The 13,820-nt window shown below is 34.1% G+C and overlaps 3 protein-coding genes across 9 annotated transcripts in view; 2 read left to right on the forward strand and 1 right to left on the reverse strand.

Moving 5' to 3' along the window:
• The window catches only part of LOC104725949 (myosin-2), a gene marked incomplete in the record, with an annotated part of 7,569 nt that extends 1,529 nt beyond the window's left edge, over positions 1-6,040 (reverse strand). The window contains 22 exon segments of the mRNA XM_010444701.2: positions 1-181; positions 266-381; positions 477-720; positions 812-1,153; positions 1,235-1,420; positions 1,545-1,703; positions 1,789-1,866; positions 1,947-2,036; positions 2,127-2,279; positions 2,360-2,478; positions 2,556-2,694; positions 2,788-2,891; positions 3,003-3,087; positions 3,174-3,187; positions 3,307-3,370; positions 3,525-3,693; positions 3,809-3,836; positions 3,949-4,099; positions 4,197-4,340; positions 4,440-4,541; positions 4,851-5,542; positions 5,800-6,040. Coding sequence (XP_010443003.1) covers positions 1-181; positions 266-381; positions 477-720; positions 812-1,153; positions 1,235-1,420; positions 1,545-1,703; positions 1,789-1,866; positions 1,947-2,036; positions 2,127-2,279; positions 2,360-2,478; positions 2,556-2,694; positions 2,788-2,891; positions 3,003-3,087; positions 3,174-3,187; positions 3,307-3,370; positions 3,525-3,693; positions 3,809-3,836; positions 3,949-4,099; positions 4,197-4,340; positions 4,440-4,541; positions 4,851-5,312 — 3,130 coding nt within the window.
• On the forward strand, positions 8,750-10,121 carry LOC104725952 (G-box-binding factor 3-like). Of its 7 annotated transcripts, none has more exons than XR_757989.1 (4): positions 8,750-9,104; positions 9,419-9,475; positions 9,640-9,695; positions 9,876-10,121. XR_757989.1 is itself a non-coding variant. In XM_010444705.1 (4 exons), the coding sequence occupies exons 2-4, from the start codon at positions 9,027-9,029 to the stop codon at positions 10,047-10,049; spliced, it is 309 nt and encodes a 102-aa protein (XP_010443007.1). In that variant the 5' UTR covers positions 8,750-8,882; positions 8,971-9,026; the 3' UTR covers positions 10,050-10,094. The 7 variants fall into 7 exon arrangements, 1 of the variants encoding a protein (XP_010443007.1); XR_757986.1 differs by having other exon boundaries at positions 9,419-9,518; positions 9,621-9,780; positions 9,876-10,094; XR_757988.1 differs by having other exon boundaries at positions 9,419-9,518; positions 9,621-9,695; positions 9,876-10,094.
• Positions 13,657-13,820, forward strand: part of LOC104725954 (cytochrome c-type biogenesis ccda-like chloroplastic protein) — a 3,543-nt gene continuing 3,379 nt past the window's right edge. Inside the window, exon 1 of the mRNA XM_010444709.1 lies at positions 13,657-13,806. Coding sequence (XP_010443011.1) covers positions 13,728-13,806 — 79 coding nt within the window. The 5' untranslated portion in view covers positions 13,657-13,727. The remainder of the gene's footprint in view (positions 13,807-13,820) is intronic.

Genomic DNA, 13,820 nt, shown 5'->3' on the forward strand with positions numbered 1-13,820 from the left:
CCTCCATTGACTTCATCTTTACTTCATACTCTGACCATCTCTCCTCAAATTGCCTCAACTGCTCTCTCAATGCTGTGTTTTCTTCTTCCTTCTGCGCTAAAGCTGCTTCAGATTTCAATACTCTCTTTTGGAGATCAGACATAGTCGTTGGTTGGACTTGGAACTGCTCCAGAGGAATATCCTAAACCGCAAACGAGAGAAAGTTATAGCGTAATATAATATAATTCAGAAATGCACAATCTTCCTGTTGATAGCAAGTAGGTACCTTGTCTTCTGAACTCCTCCTGCCCGCTTTCTTCTTTGATTTCGTCGTCACACTGAGTAATTCTTTCTGTCTTTGCATACTACTGAAACGTTTGCGAGCTAACCATCCACGAACCGCTGCAACAGAGAAAAATGATAATGAGCCTTAAAAACAATATCCAAATTTGAGAACCAAATACTTTAGTATACCAAAGAAAATAGTGTGGCTTTACCAGATTGCAAGTGTATGACTGCATTCAACTCATCTGTGCTTGCTTCAGAAACAGAATCCGCATGGATTTTTGCTTCAGCGTCATACATTCTTCGGGCATTTTCACCTCGTACGTATGACTGAAGTACCAATGCTACAGCCCTCATATTTTGGAAGTATTCACGAGACAAGTGACCACGGAAATGCTTTTGTAAGCCTACTATGCCTTGAAGAACTTTTCTTCTCCTATCTTCAAAGATACCAATCTAAAAACATTTGACGATGACTACGTAAGAATTTGTATCAACAAGATCAGGAAACAACCTCTATATATCTGAGTGAAGACGAATCACTTACTTGCCCAGTTCGAAGGTAGAGTTTTGTATAACCAACTTGATACATTTTAGGATGAACGTCATATTGTTTAAGAACAGCGATTGATACGCTCAGAGGATCCTCAGAGACATTTTTGTCTGACAATAAGAACCCATATCTTCCTGCAAACTCTTGATGTGTCAAACGAGTAGGATATCCAGATCTTGATATCCTAACGACTTCCAACACGCCACAACATCTAAGCTGTTGTAAGACAAGATCCTCTTCATAAACTCTGGGACGCTGCTTCGAATTCGGCTTTATGCATCGAATGAAGTGAGGACTTGTGTTCTCTAACGTGTTCATCAACTTGAAAAGTTGACCCTGTACGAGATAATTAAACATGAGAGTGCGTCGAGGTAGATCACAATTGAATAAATCTGCAGGATTCAGCAAATCTTTTACCTTGAACTTTGTTCCAACAGTTTGGTTCGTGGAGTCCGATAACATGAGTGGCTTCTGAGATTTGTCACGCATTTTGGTAGAAAACAATTTCAACAACTGGCAGTCGCATGATGATAAAAGATTGATAAGATCAGCAGGCAACGGATCCCTGTTCTTCTCCAAAAACCCATTTGTATCATAGAGAACCTGTAAACAAAACCATCATTCAAAACATAAAGCATAAATACAAGAAAATCTACACACACAGAGATCCATATAAACCTATTTAGCATACAGCGTCTAGTTTTTGGACTTAAGGGCAACAACTGACCTCTCCAGCATAATGATTAACTCTGAAGGCTCGACCTCTCTCTCCTTTGAAGCAAGAGTTGGTCTTCAAGTGTTGCTTGAGCTTGTTGGCAAAGGTCAAATCAGTTGCTTTTGGAAAATTTGATTCCTCGTCTAGTAGAGACAACAAACCAATGGGTTTCTACACAAGCAAACATATTCAAAAGATTACTTTAAAGAACATGACAAAAATAATCTTCTCAATTAGATCTAATCACATTAATTACCTTCTCAATTAGATCTAAGCACTCTTGATTGTCAACAAACTCGACCTTAGTCCAATCAATTCCATCTTCTTCATATTCCTGAACAGAGAAAACAATACTTAATGGAGCAGTAACGCAGAAAGTACACAATAAACTATTTAGAGGAAAAGAAAATTAACCTCTTGTTCAAGTTTAAATAAATGCCGGTTGAAGTGTTGTTGCAATCTCTCATTTGCATAGTTTATACAGAATTGTTCGAAGCTATTATTCTGAAACAAAAGAGAAACAGATCATCATTGCAAGATTCAAAAATAATAGAGAGATTGACAAAATCTAAGGCATGTATGAGTACTACTAACCTTAAATGATTCAAACCCATATATATCAAGGATGCTAATAGATCTTCCCGTACGTGATTTACCGACTTCAAGTGCAATGTTTATTTGCTCAACAAGCCAGCCGAAAAGGTTTGCATAGATAAATTTTGCTATTCCATCCCTCATGTCAGTTGCCTGAAGGTAAAAACAGTACAGCAACTCAAACATCACCTAATGATCGATGTGTATGAAAACAAGAACGATGGAAACATTACCTGCCGCAGCGTCAGTTTTTTGGCAATGCAATCCGTACCAGCTTGAAGTTTACGGGTACACAAAACCACCATAAGCTCTTCTGACTTGCAGCCCATTAACATAGCAGCATTGGTAACAGCTGTAAGAAATAACAGCCAAATGATAAGCAAGTATCACCAAGTTACATTTTTAATGAATTAAGACAGTAGATTTTACCTTCATCTGCTACCACCTCCACATGATTTTCATTGTCAGTAACTCGGAACGATACATTCCCTAGCCACAACACTGCAGCAAGCAATGCAAATGCACGCTCTTGATGCTCTTTAGGGATTTGAACAATGTCAAATGCTTCCTGCAGAAATACAGATGCGGTTGTGAGGAATATAGAAAAAAACAAAATCTGACAATGGGAACGCCAAGCACTGTAAATGAAAAAACAAAGTACCAGTAGTTTGTGAAATTTCTGAGCATCATCAACACCTTCAATGGTCAAGCAATCACTCTGGCTCAGGTAGGTATACTCACTTGCGGTTTTAAGCTTCAGTCTCTCTACAAATAAAACCATAATAATAGTAGTTTAGCCACAATAGATACTACAATGCCTGTCAAATAATCAAGAATGCAGTATTGAATCTTGGAAACTTCAGTATGAAATGTTACCTTTTAGAATCGGCGAAGCACCTGCACACAACTCATAAAATATATGGTAGGATCGTTCGCCATTGAACAGCTGAACCACTCTTGACTGGCCAAAGGAGATTACCAATTAGTTACCAAATGGCTAAGTAGTGAAAGTCTGATGAAAAAGCTTGTCAATGGAAACAAAATTACCTTCTCTAGCAGAACTATGGGCATTCAGTAAGAGTAGTTATGCAAAACATGGGAAGAAGACAATAGAAACGAGTGAGTTCCAAATCTAAAAAATATGACAAACATATCATATAAATGCTCAAATCCTACTCACAAGTTTCAAGTTTGGCTCCACATATCTTTCCCAATGCACTAAAATGAATTTCAGTGAGTTTACCCTGTGCCAGTTAAAATATAGTGTTAAATTAAAATAGACTAACTTCTAAATCCACAGATATGGTGGTCAAGCAGATTAATTAACACAATTATAATAACTTGACAGAACAGAGAAGGGAAAAAATCGGACAAAAAAAACTTGTGCAAACAACTCACGAATCGGCTAGAGTTAGCATTTCTTGATGTTTTGGCATTCCCAAAAGCTTCGAGTATGCAGGTTGTCTTTAGGATTTCATACTCTACTCCACAGCTACCTCCACCAAGAGCTGCCAAGTACTGCATTGCAAATTTTGCAGTCTCAGTTTTCCCAGCTCCACTTTCTCCACTACAGAACCATAAAGATAAATTTGTAGTTGATGTTAATACCAGTAATCACAGCAATGATCAACAGTAAAAAAGCATTCAGACGTCTACAAAATTCAGAATGCAACGACTCGTACCTTATAATAATAGACTGATTCTTCTCTTCTGCATGTAAGAAAAGTTAAAATGTAAGTGCCAGATACTCATTTGAAGACCGATTAGGATTTCCCGGAACATGGAAATACGAAAAAGTGTGAATATAAATTTGTCCCCTCACCTCTCATCATTTCATCATAAGCTGCATCGGCCACAGCATAAACATGAGGAGCATCCACAGCCTTCTTCTGATAAGCTGAGATGAAATCATTTCCATAAATCTCGACATTCTTGAACGGGTTCACTGCAATCAGTACTGGCCCTGCTTTACTCTATAGAAAATAAGAAGAATGAAAGTTAGTTAAGACCAAGGCAAAAGAAAGGTGAGAAACTAATCAGAAGAGTTCAAAAAAGTTTCAGTAAACTCACATAGATCACATCTTGTGAATATCTGACACGAAGGTTATAAAGAACTGATGGTTCATTTAAATAACTAAGCTGTATAAGGTCTTCAACACCTTCCAAAATATCAGGGTTTGCAGGAAAAAGCTCTTCAGTAGACACTTTCACAACCTTTGATAACACAAAATCAAAGAAAGAAACCTGACAGTCAGACCGCAGAAACTCTTCAATATCACAGATGGAGACTACAACATGCTTAACAAAACTTACATTTGCAGTGGACAACATAACAAGTGACGAATCAGCGGAAGTAGACTGTATCCTCCCCAGTTGCCACTGCCCATTAGCAACCCGACACCAAACTCGAAGTTTCTGCAATACAATACAAATACAGTAACCACAAGTTCCCAAAATAACCAAAGAAGATAAAAAGCCGAGCTCTAGATCTCAATTCTTCATTAGTAGAAAACTAAACACAACTGTAAAACCTCCAAGCATATGATCTACCAAGTACAAACATATATATCCCTTCCACAAAAACACTCCCAGATCAGACTTTTCTTGCACAAAGTTCAAACTCTCACTGCTCAGTCACCACTAAAAGATTCATTCCTGATCTCAACCCCCTGAGATGACCACTCTACAAGATAATTCAACCTCACCAGAAAACAAAAGAGTTACCTTCTTAATGAAGTACTCAACGTTATTGTTCCACTCAGGTTTATGCTCCTCCGTGTTCTCCACAGGAACAGTACTAACCTTAACACCTACCTCGTCTTCCTTCTCTGCTACATAAGGAGACTCTGACTTAAGACCAGTCCTCATCTTCTTGCTTCCAAAACTATTCCTCTTAACTCCCAAATCCTTCTCTTTCCTCTTCCCCCCTTCCTCTCTCCTTTCCGATTCAGTTTCCGCCGCAGAAGCAACACTCCCGTTCTGATCTTCGACGACACTAGAAACATTAAACTTGGCAGGAAGCGAACGACGAGCAGAAGGAAGACGCGCTCTTGAATTAGGACGAGAAGGAAGCGCCGGTGGCATATCTTTAGGAAGACGATCACACTCATCTTTCTGACGAAGAGACTCAAGCATCTCCTCTAACGAGCTTTTCGCTAGTGTGTTCGGCGATGCCGATAACATCATTCCTTGCTTTTTTTTTTTTTCCAATCACAGACCTCAACAAAATTGAATCCAAAGTTGAAAACTTTCCAGAAATCTCCTTCTTGTGGTTGAGTGTCTTAATTGACAAGCATTTTCACGAAATCCAAGCTTCCATAAACCCTAATTTCTCAATCTCAAATCACACGCCTCGTTAACCATGCATACTTCCCTCCAAACCAGAGCAGAGCTTCTTGGGACCAAACAAAAAAAACCTAAAAAAAAATTCAAAAATTCAGCGAAGAATCTCTAAACATTTTTTTGTAAACACAATCTCGAGGCTCCTCCTCCTTTCTCCAATTCTCATTTATGGATTTGAAAGAAAAAAATTGAAAATTTCGAAATGAACAAAAACTCTGACTTTAATGGGAAATCAACAAAACCTGATCTTTACACAAACCCAGAAACGAAGAAGAGAAAGGAATTGAAAGGAAAAAAAAAACAAAAGAGAGAGAGAGAGAGCGAAACTTACGAGGTCAATGGAAGAGACAAAGACAGAGAGAGACTCTCTATTTCTCTCTCTCTCTTTTCAGGTTAGTTTTTTTTGTTAGAGGAGAGAAACAGATTTTGGTTACCTGAGAAACAAAATTTTTAAAACCCTAAGAGATTTGCTTGCTTCTCCTTCCTGGTTTGTTTCTGAGAAGAAGAAAAAAAAATTGAGGATTTGTTTTGTTTTCTCCAAAAGGATGCAACTTTTTTTTGGGAAAGAAGAAGAAGAATGAAGATAAAAAAGAGTAATGAATAAAAATAAAAATCTCCTCTGTTCTTCTCCTCTTTCTCTTCGACCAACAACAACAAAAAATTTGAATTTTTTTTGTCTTTTTTTTTTCTTCTTTAATCTGTTCAGACAAAAAAAGGGTCCGAATCTGAATTATATTAATCTCTCAAAAAATTTCAAAATTTAATTATATACTCCTATTGTAAATATAACGTTGCTATCATTTGCATTTATTTGAATGTGCCCCTGTGTTTTAAAAAAATTACAATTAAGGTACTGAATCTTTTTAAAAAGAAACATTAAAATCCACTTTATCATAAATTGTAGAAATGTTAAAAATTTACAAAACAAGATAAATTTAACATTTAATATTAAAAAATCACTTTATAATATTATTTCTTTTTACGATTTAGTAGAAATTTGGAAATGTAGAAATGTTATCATCTCATTTTTTTTTTAGTTATTCTAATTATTATCAAAGAGCATTAACTATTTTTTTTCCTTATTTTTTTTTTTTAAAGAAACTAACATTTAGATAGCTATTTTAGTTTAAATTTATTTTGTAGTTAGTAAAAAAAGAAAAAACCAATTCATTTCTCTGTTGTTTTCATTGTTCCTCTATAGGTTGATCAGTTGATAGACAAACCAATCTACCCAATAATGAACTAAGGTGGGTTGTTAAGAAAACGATTAACTTAATTTTAAACAATAATCAACTAATTATATAATGACCGGGAAAAAATTGTATCGTGGTTCTTGTGTCTGCTTAATCTATTTTATTTTCCGAATACTAATCTCCTGATTTTGCTCAAAATAATCATGAGCTTTATGTTAATATGTGTCTCCACTTACTTTGTATTATATTCTAAAAGCCGTTATTATATCTTTTAATTTTATTTTATTTTTGTCAACAACGCTCAAACAAATTAGCTCCAAGGTTATTTAAAATTTGAAGAAAACAAATGCACTAATTTTAGTGAACATGAATAGACGTTTTGTTGCTTTAATATTAAAATAGATCCACACAAATGGACAAAAGTCAGAAGTATTTGTGTTTTTTTTTTCTTTTTGAGTAGTTGTGTAGAACGTGACACGTTGGAGGAGGGAAGAATGGTCGTTAAATGCTTTGGTTGATCAGAACTTGACGATCATATCATACCACTCAATTCAAGGCGCTCACGTTAGCAAACTCTAGAAGTGATGTAGTCTCAACTCCAACTAGTAAACTACCCACCCTCTCGATTCCTCTCCACAAACTTACTTACCCGTTTCTTGGTAGTATAGCCAAGTAGGGTTCGGACTTCGGACAATGATATTCGTATCTGTTGTTATCCAATTCGTATTTGTCTCGAAAAGGGATTATATAAAGACTATCACAATTTTATTATTAATGAATTCATCGGATAACAGATATTATGTATTTCGGTATCATTTTTCCAAATCAAACATAGATATTAAAACTTTTATTCATATTTTATACTTCGATAATTCACAATATCAATTTTAAAATAGAAAAAAAAGATACACGTTTATGCACGCCCGAAAAACTTGTTGCTATGTGAAAATCCATCAGTCTCACTATATTTACCAATCTTGCGTCGAAAATATAACGGCTCCATCATTCTTTACTTCGACGACGACCGAATAAAGACCGTCTAAATCTCAAATTCAACAGTACAAATATAATAAATACTATATAAATCTATGAGACGGCCTGATACACGAATTTTTCACATTTTGTTTTATTGTTCCTTAAGTAAACGTGGCTTCCGCTAATCTAGCAAATTTAAAAGAGCACTTCAATTAGCCAAAAAGCGTAAGAACGAGTCAACAATCCGGCTGAACAAATAAGGTGTCGCAGTCTTTTTCCCTTTGGAGCTTTAAAATGTTAAGAACCATCAATAACAATAACACATTAATTAATGTTTCAGACAATTATTTTTTCATTAACTGGTCCGGTCACCCTTTTAATTTGATCATGCCATGAATCGTTTGTTTTAATGTGCTTGACATTTAAAACCAAACTATAGTAGGAGTGGTAGTAATGGTTTCCTTTAACAGAAAACAGGCAGTGCCAAATTAATTTTGTAGTGACAGAATTTTAAAACATTTATAGCTTCTGTTTTAGATATATTTTTATGGAACTATATGCATTGTGGAACTGTGAAATACATGATCCGGAAACAAATTAGAATGTTGATACTTATGGTCGCACACAATAACAACACCATATAGCTACTCGGAGCATATTTTAAGTTTTCTGATCTTTGACCAAAAAAAAAAAAAAGTTTTCTGATCAATTTTCTCTAGACGTACTTTTAATTGCAAGTGACATAATTTTGGGGCTAATTTAGATTTGCTGTTAAGTAGATGTAGATCCACCAATAAAAGTAGAGATAATATTGATCGTTGTTATTTTTTAACCAGACAACTTCAAGTCAAAATATAGTAACCAAAAGAAAAGATACGTCTAGTTGAAAAATCAATTTAGGACCTACATCCACGTACGTGTAGGATGCTAACTAGCTACACTAAGACTATTTGATTTTTTATAAATTTCTTCTAATTAAATGATTGGTTATCCAAAAGTTCAACATTTCATGTATCATAAACTTTTATTCCGCTTGGTGAGTCTAATCACTCTAATCAAACACATATATAGACTATAGTATAGTTGATTGTTAATACACTATTTTAGGTTATCTCCATCGAAGATCCTTAAAGATATTTTATGAGTATCTTAGCTCAAAAAAAAAGAAAAAAAAAATCAAAACTGCCAAATACACTTAGCATCGGCGTTTAGATAAGTGACTTTAGCATCCTTTGGAACCAACGACGTATCAGTATATTGTTGGCTATATTTTTTAACAAAAGAAAAAAATAATTACCCTATTTCATTTTCATCTTTCTCGTCTTTTTCCGCAGTGACAAACTTTTTTGAAGCGGAGGAAAAAGTCTGAGAAGGAAACGGCCTGAAGTTTATGCTTGAGAAATCTGTGAACAAGGGTGATGCTTCTACTGTGTTAAGTTACAGAGGGTTATCAAATTCAACGGCGGAGGTGTGTCCGACTTTTTTTTCCTGATTTCAGTTTTGATGGATTTGTTTGTGTTGGATCGTGTTTGGATGGGGTTATTGTTAGATGAAATAGGTTATTTTGCAAGTTACAGCCACATGATCCATTGAATTGAGCCTAAGATATTAGGAATTGAAGTAACTGATAAATAGAGTGTGAAATTGGGATGAAGGTTTTTTCTCAATGTCAATAAAGTTTAATCGGTTACACTAGCTGGATTAGAGGGTTTGTTGGGTCTCTTAATCGGTTACACTTCTACCCATGATCATTGATTTTCTTGTATCTGTTGATTGAAACAGTGGCTCGGTCTAGACAAAGAACTGAAGAAGCTTGTGGTTGACACAACTGCCAATCAAGTAAATTATCTATGATCTATAAATGCGATATCTTTACTTTGGTGTTAAGTGATTGGTTTTTGTTAACATAGTCTCTCTGTCGTAAAACATTGTTTTGGTTTAAAATAAGAATCTGGTTTTTTGATAAGTTTGTTATCTTGTTTAGTTTTATATGATTTACACAGAGAGACTATGTGAGGAAGTGTTGAAGTGTTGATTAATTTAAGGCATATCGGTGGAGGTAACTTTTCTACATCCATACGTCTTTGGACATCGTCAAGACACTGTGATTTATATCTTCCCTTATCTTGTTCCCTTTATGAAATGTAATCATTTTGAACTTTGAAGTTCGTTTAAAATTTAGAAATGGTTTGAGAAATGGTTTTGTTCGTTGTTTAACAAGGGTCGTTTTAAATGGCAGCCGGGGACGCAGTTGAGCATCGACACTCCTACTAAATCTACAGGGAACACAGACAATGGACTGATGAAGAAGCTGAAAGAGTTTGATGGACTTGCTATGTCTCTAGGAAATGGAAATCCTGAAACTGGTACAGATGAACATAACTTTTCAAAATTAAAATTAATCATTTTGTAATCTATTTTTAATATGTTTTATGTCATGTTTGTTTAAACTTTTATTGAATGCAATATTTTTAAGTTTTTAAAAGTATACAAGTCTTATAAATTTTAACAAAATACCATAATAATTTATAATTACAAAGAAAAATATTTTTAAGAACCTCAAATTTAACAACCTTCAATAGACCTATGAAATGTTAAAGTTTCTTAAAAAGTTCTTAATTTCATTTTTATTCAAAATTAAGAATAAAAACTGTTTTAAGATAATTTCAATACAACCTTTGATGGAGGTACTCTAAGTGAAAAATTAACAATGATTAGTTCACGTCAACACTCGCCGATCTCCATGTAGTGTACAAATCAATAACCATAGCTTCAAGTCCAACTAGTAATATAAAAATATAAAATTATCTCGGCGCGTGTAATAATTATATACACACACCCATAAGTATTGTAATAAGATCATTTTCCCTTTTAGAAACACAGTTAACGTACACACACAAGAAACCCCTGCAGATTCATAATAATAGAAAAAGAACAATTGAAAGTATAATTTTCACGTATGTCTGATTTTTGGGGCTGAGAGAAAAATACAGAAGAAAAAACATACTCTTCTGTTTTACAATATTGATGTAATTATATGAGTTCTGTTAATCTGTCCACATAAATCAATTTCATTTATTATGTCACATTTATTTCAGAGATCAAATGTATATAGACGTGTTTAAAAAGTGAATTATTGAAATACTAGACTACTATTATGATGATGGTTTCCTTTTGTTCTGAGTTAAAGTAGACCACTTTAGATGTTTGCGGTCCAATTCATAAATGATGAGATGTGTTCGCTTAAGGTACGTAATTAATAATTTACATAATACTCGTGATTTTCAATGTGGCATGTTACATGATGATGTACTTATAGTATTTTCGTAGTCGAAACACATTAAATCTCAGTCTGGTGTATGCATTTAATAGTTATTGATTTATACCAGCAACAACAACCTTCTTATAAACCGGCAATTGGGTTACCACCACTTCACTTAACTTATTGTTTTTTTGTACATGATAAATGTTTTCATTTGCATTTTTTTTTTCAAAAGTTTATTACTCGGGAAATTTCTAAACCACAACATTTGTTACCATTTACCAAGTCTCGATGGCAACAAGTCGATATTCATCTTTTTATAATTGCATTTCGATATTTTATGCGAGACAAGTCAAACTTTAAATCCTTTAACTAAAAAAGGTCAACTTTAAAATTTTCTTTGTCAACTTCTACCCCACTAAAAATCTATGTAATCCTATTTACTTTAGGGATTGGTTAGACTTCAGGGCCATAGATAATACAAAATTATTAGCGAAAATAAAACTGTTTTTATCTTCTAAAATCGTAAGATTTCTCTGGTTCTAACCTTCTAACTATAGACAGTATTTTACTTTTCGCTCATTCTCCTTAATAAATCTCGACATGCGATGCGACGAGTTAATTGCCTAGCATCATTGAGCATGATGGAGAGAAGGTGTGAGAGCAATACCTTAATTTAATAATTTTTCTGACATGTGCACAAGGGAATATCCTCATTTACACTCATGTCTCTTCATGTCTATCCCAATCTTTTTGTCCTAAAGTATCTGACATTCTTCTTCTTTTTTCTTTCTCACAAAACAACTGCTTCTTTATTCTTGTTTTGTTGTCGTTTGTGTGCTTGTGTTCGAAGTATGAGGGGACGTAACTCCTTTAATTATTAAGTACTTTTGTTTTAAAACAAAGTCTTGATTGTTTGTTAGTATTTGTAATTTTTTGTAGTTACGCCCATTGAGAAAAATGGTTGGTTCAATAATTTCAATCATATATATCAGATCAGATTAGAGAGTGATTTAAAAACCATTTAACTACTACAAAATTCATATGACTGATCGACTGCATTGTTTATTGTGATTAGAGTTTCCTCTAAGTATAGATTAGAAAACAGAGTTTAATTAAACTCTATATGTTAGTAACGTAAGATTTAAACTAGTGTGTATATATCCCGTACGTGTATAACACTTCAGACAGATTCGAGTTCGTCAGGTACGTAATACTATATTATTCGCCTACCATGGTCTTCAACGTATTTCTCGAGAGAGTGGGTATACAAATAAATATATCCCCCAAACTTTGAAACATATATATAATTTATCTGAATGATATTTCTATTTGTTGTAACGTCATACGTTTTATTGCTTTAATAAATTTTGCCAAACGCAAAACCCCAAATTGCCCACTATTTTATGTTCCTTGCTATATTTCCCCTTACCGCTCCCATGCATATTTCACAATACAAAAGTTACAAGATAATCGAATAACTGGTTCGTGCATCAATGCATGTATAGTTAAATAGTATATGTTATATGCATGGTTAAATCGACTAGATTGAAATATGTATGAACATTAGAACATATAAATATGAATTAACGTCTTCAAAATTGATCTACTATGCTTTAACAACAACAAAAAATGATCTACTATGCTAAAACACCAAGCGACCAAAAATGTTTGAGACGATCAGCATGTTTCTAATAAGCAGATCAATTATTCAAAGAATGAATGTATTCCAATATAAGATCATGTTCTAAACGGAAACTCTGAATTAAGTTATACGCATCATATGCACATTATAAAATTGGTGTATCTATAATTATGATCACATCACATGCTACATGTGAGTTCAAGATTATAACGTTGTTTCTAATAGTAGCTAGCTTGACAAAAAAAAGAGTAATATCGTTTGATCTTAAGATCAAATGAATCACAATTATTGAAACTTTATGAATCGAAGCGACGTTTGAATAAGGAACAAACATGTAAATGTAATGTAAACCGCTCCATTTATATAAAATTAAAAAGATTGGATAAGTCTTCCCCAAATTCATGCATATCTATCTTAAAAAAAAAATTGTCCCCACGAATTGGTGTCGACCACAACTTTTGATTTTAATACTTATGATATGAGTGGGGATATGGCTACAAAGTATAAACCTAAAGTGGGCCAAAGTGTCTTTTTGATTTTATAAAATTGGTTTTGTTGGAAAGTTTGGTAAAATCAGCTAAATATAAGATGACAATTGAGTTTATTATTATGCTTTAAAAACTTCACACTACTACTCACTAGCTAGCCCACTCATTGCGCGACGTGATTATTAACTACAAATCGTAAAGTTTAATGATCTATACGCGTTTTGTAATTGCTAGTAGTTGTTTGTTTGGTAATTTAATGAGCTTGTAAACATAATAATCAAGGTTAAAATGTAATTATGATGCAAGCTTTCTCGAGTACTGATAACACGTTATTGGTTGGTGCGTATGGAGTTGATCCGATCCACTATATACAAATATGGTCTACAAGATTTGAAACTACATGCTTCTATTGGGTACGTACGAAGAACTGCGGTTGAGTATTATTATTACTTCCTAATTCCTACTATACCACCAAGTTAGGTGATTTTGGATCACTAATGACTTCTTGTTGTAAGAAAAAGTAGAAAGAAAAAAAAAAGAAAGTGAGGGCAGAGGGATAAATAGTTAAATGGGCCTGGTGGCTAAAAAGATAAAGCCCATTAGTATATATCACGGTAAGCGAAAATTAGAAAAGACTGAAGCAACGAGAGAGGACCGTTAAACGACGACGGAGCCTTATCTGGGAGCAGGATAGCGATGAATCTGAGTGTGAACCGATGCATCACCGGTGGTTTCGTCGGTGGGTTCTCCAGCTGTAGACTCAATCGTGGTGGTGGTGAGTTTTTTTTT

The sequence above is a fragment of the Camelina sativa genome, chromosome 11, assembly GCF_000633955.1.
Source record: "Camelina sativa cultivar DH55 chromosome 11, Cs, whole genome shotgun sequence".
In the NCBI taxonomy this organism is placed as follows: domain Eukaryota; kingdom Viridiplantae; phylum Streptophyta; class Magnoliopsida; order Brassicales; family Brassicaceae; genus Camelina; species Camelina sativa.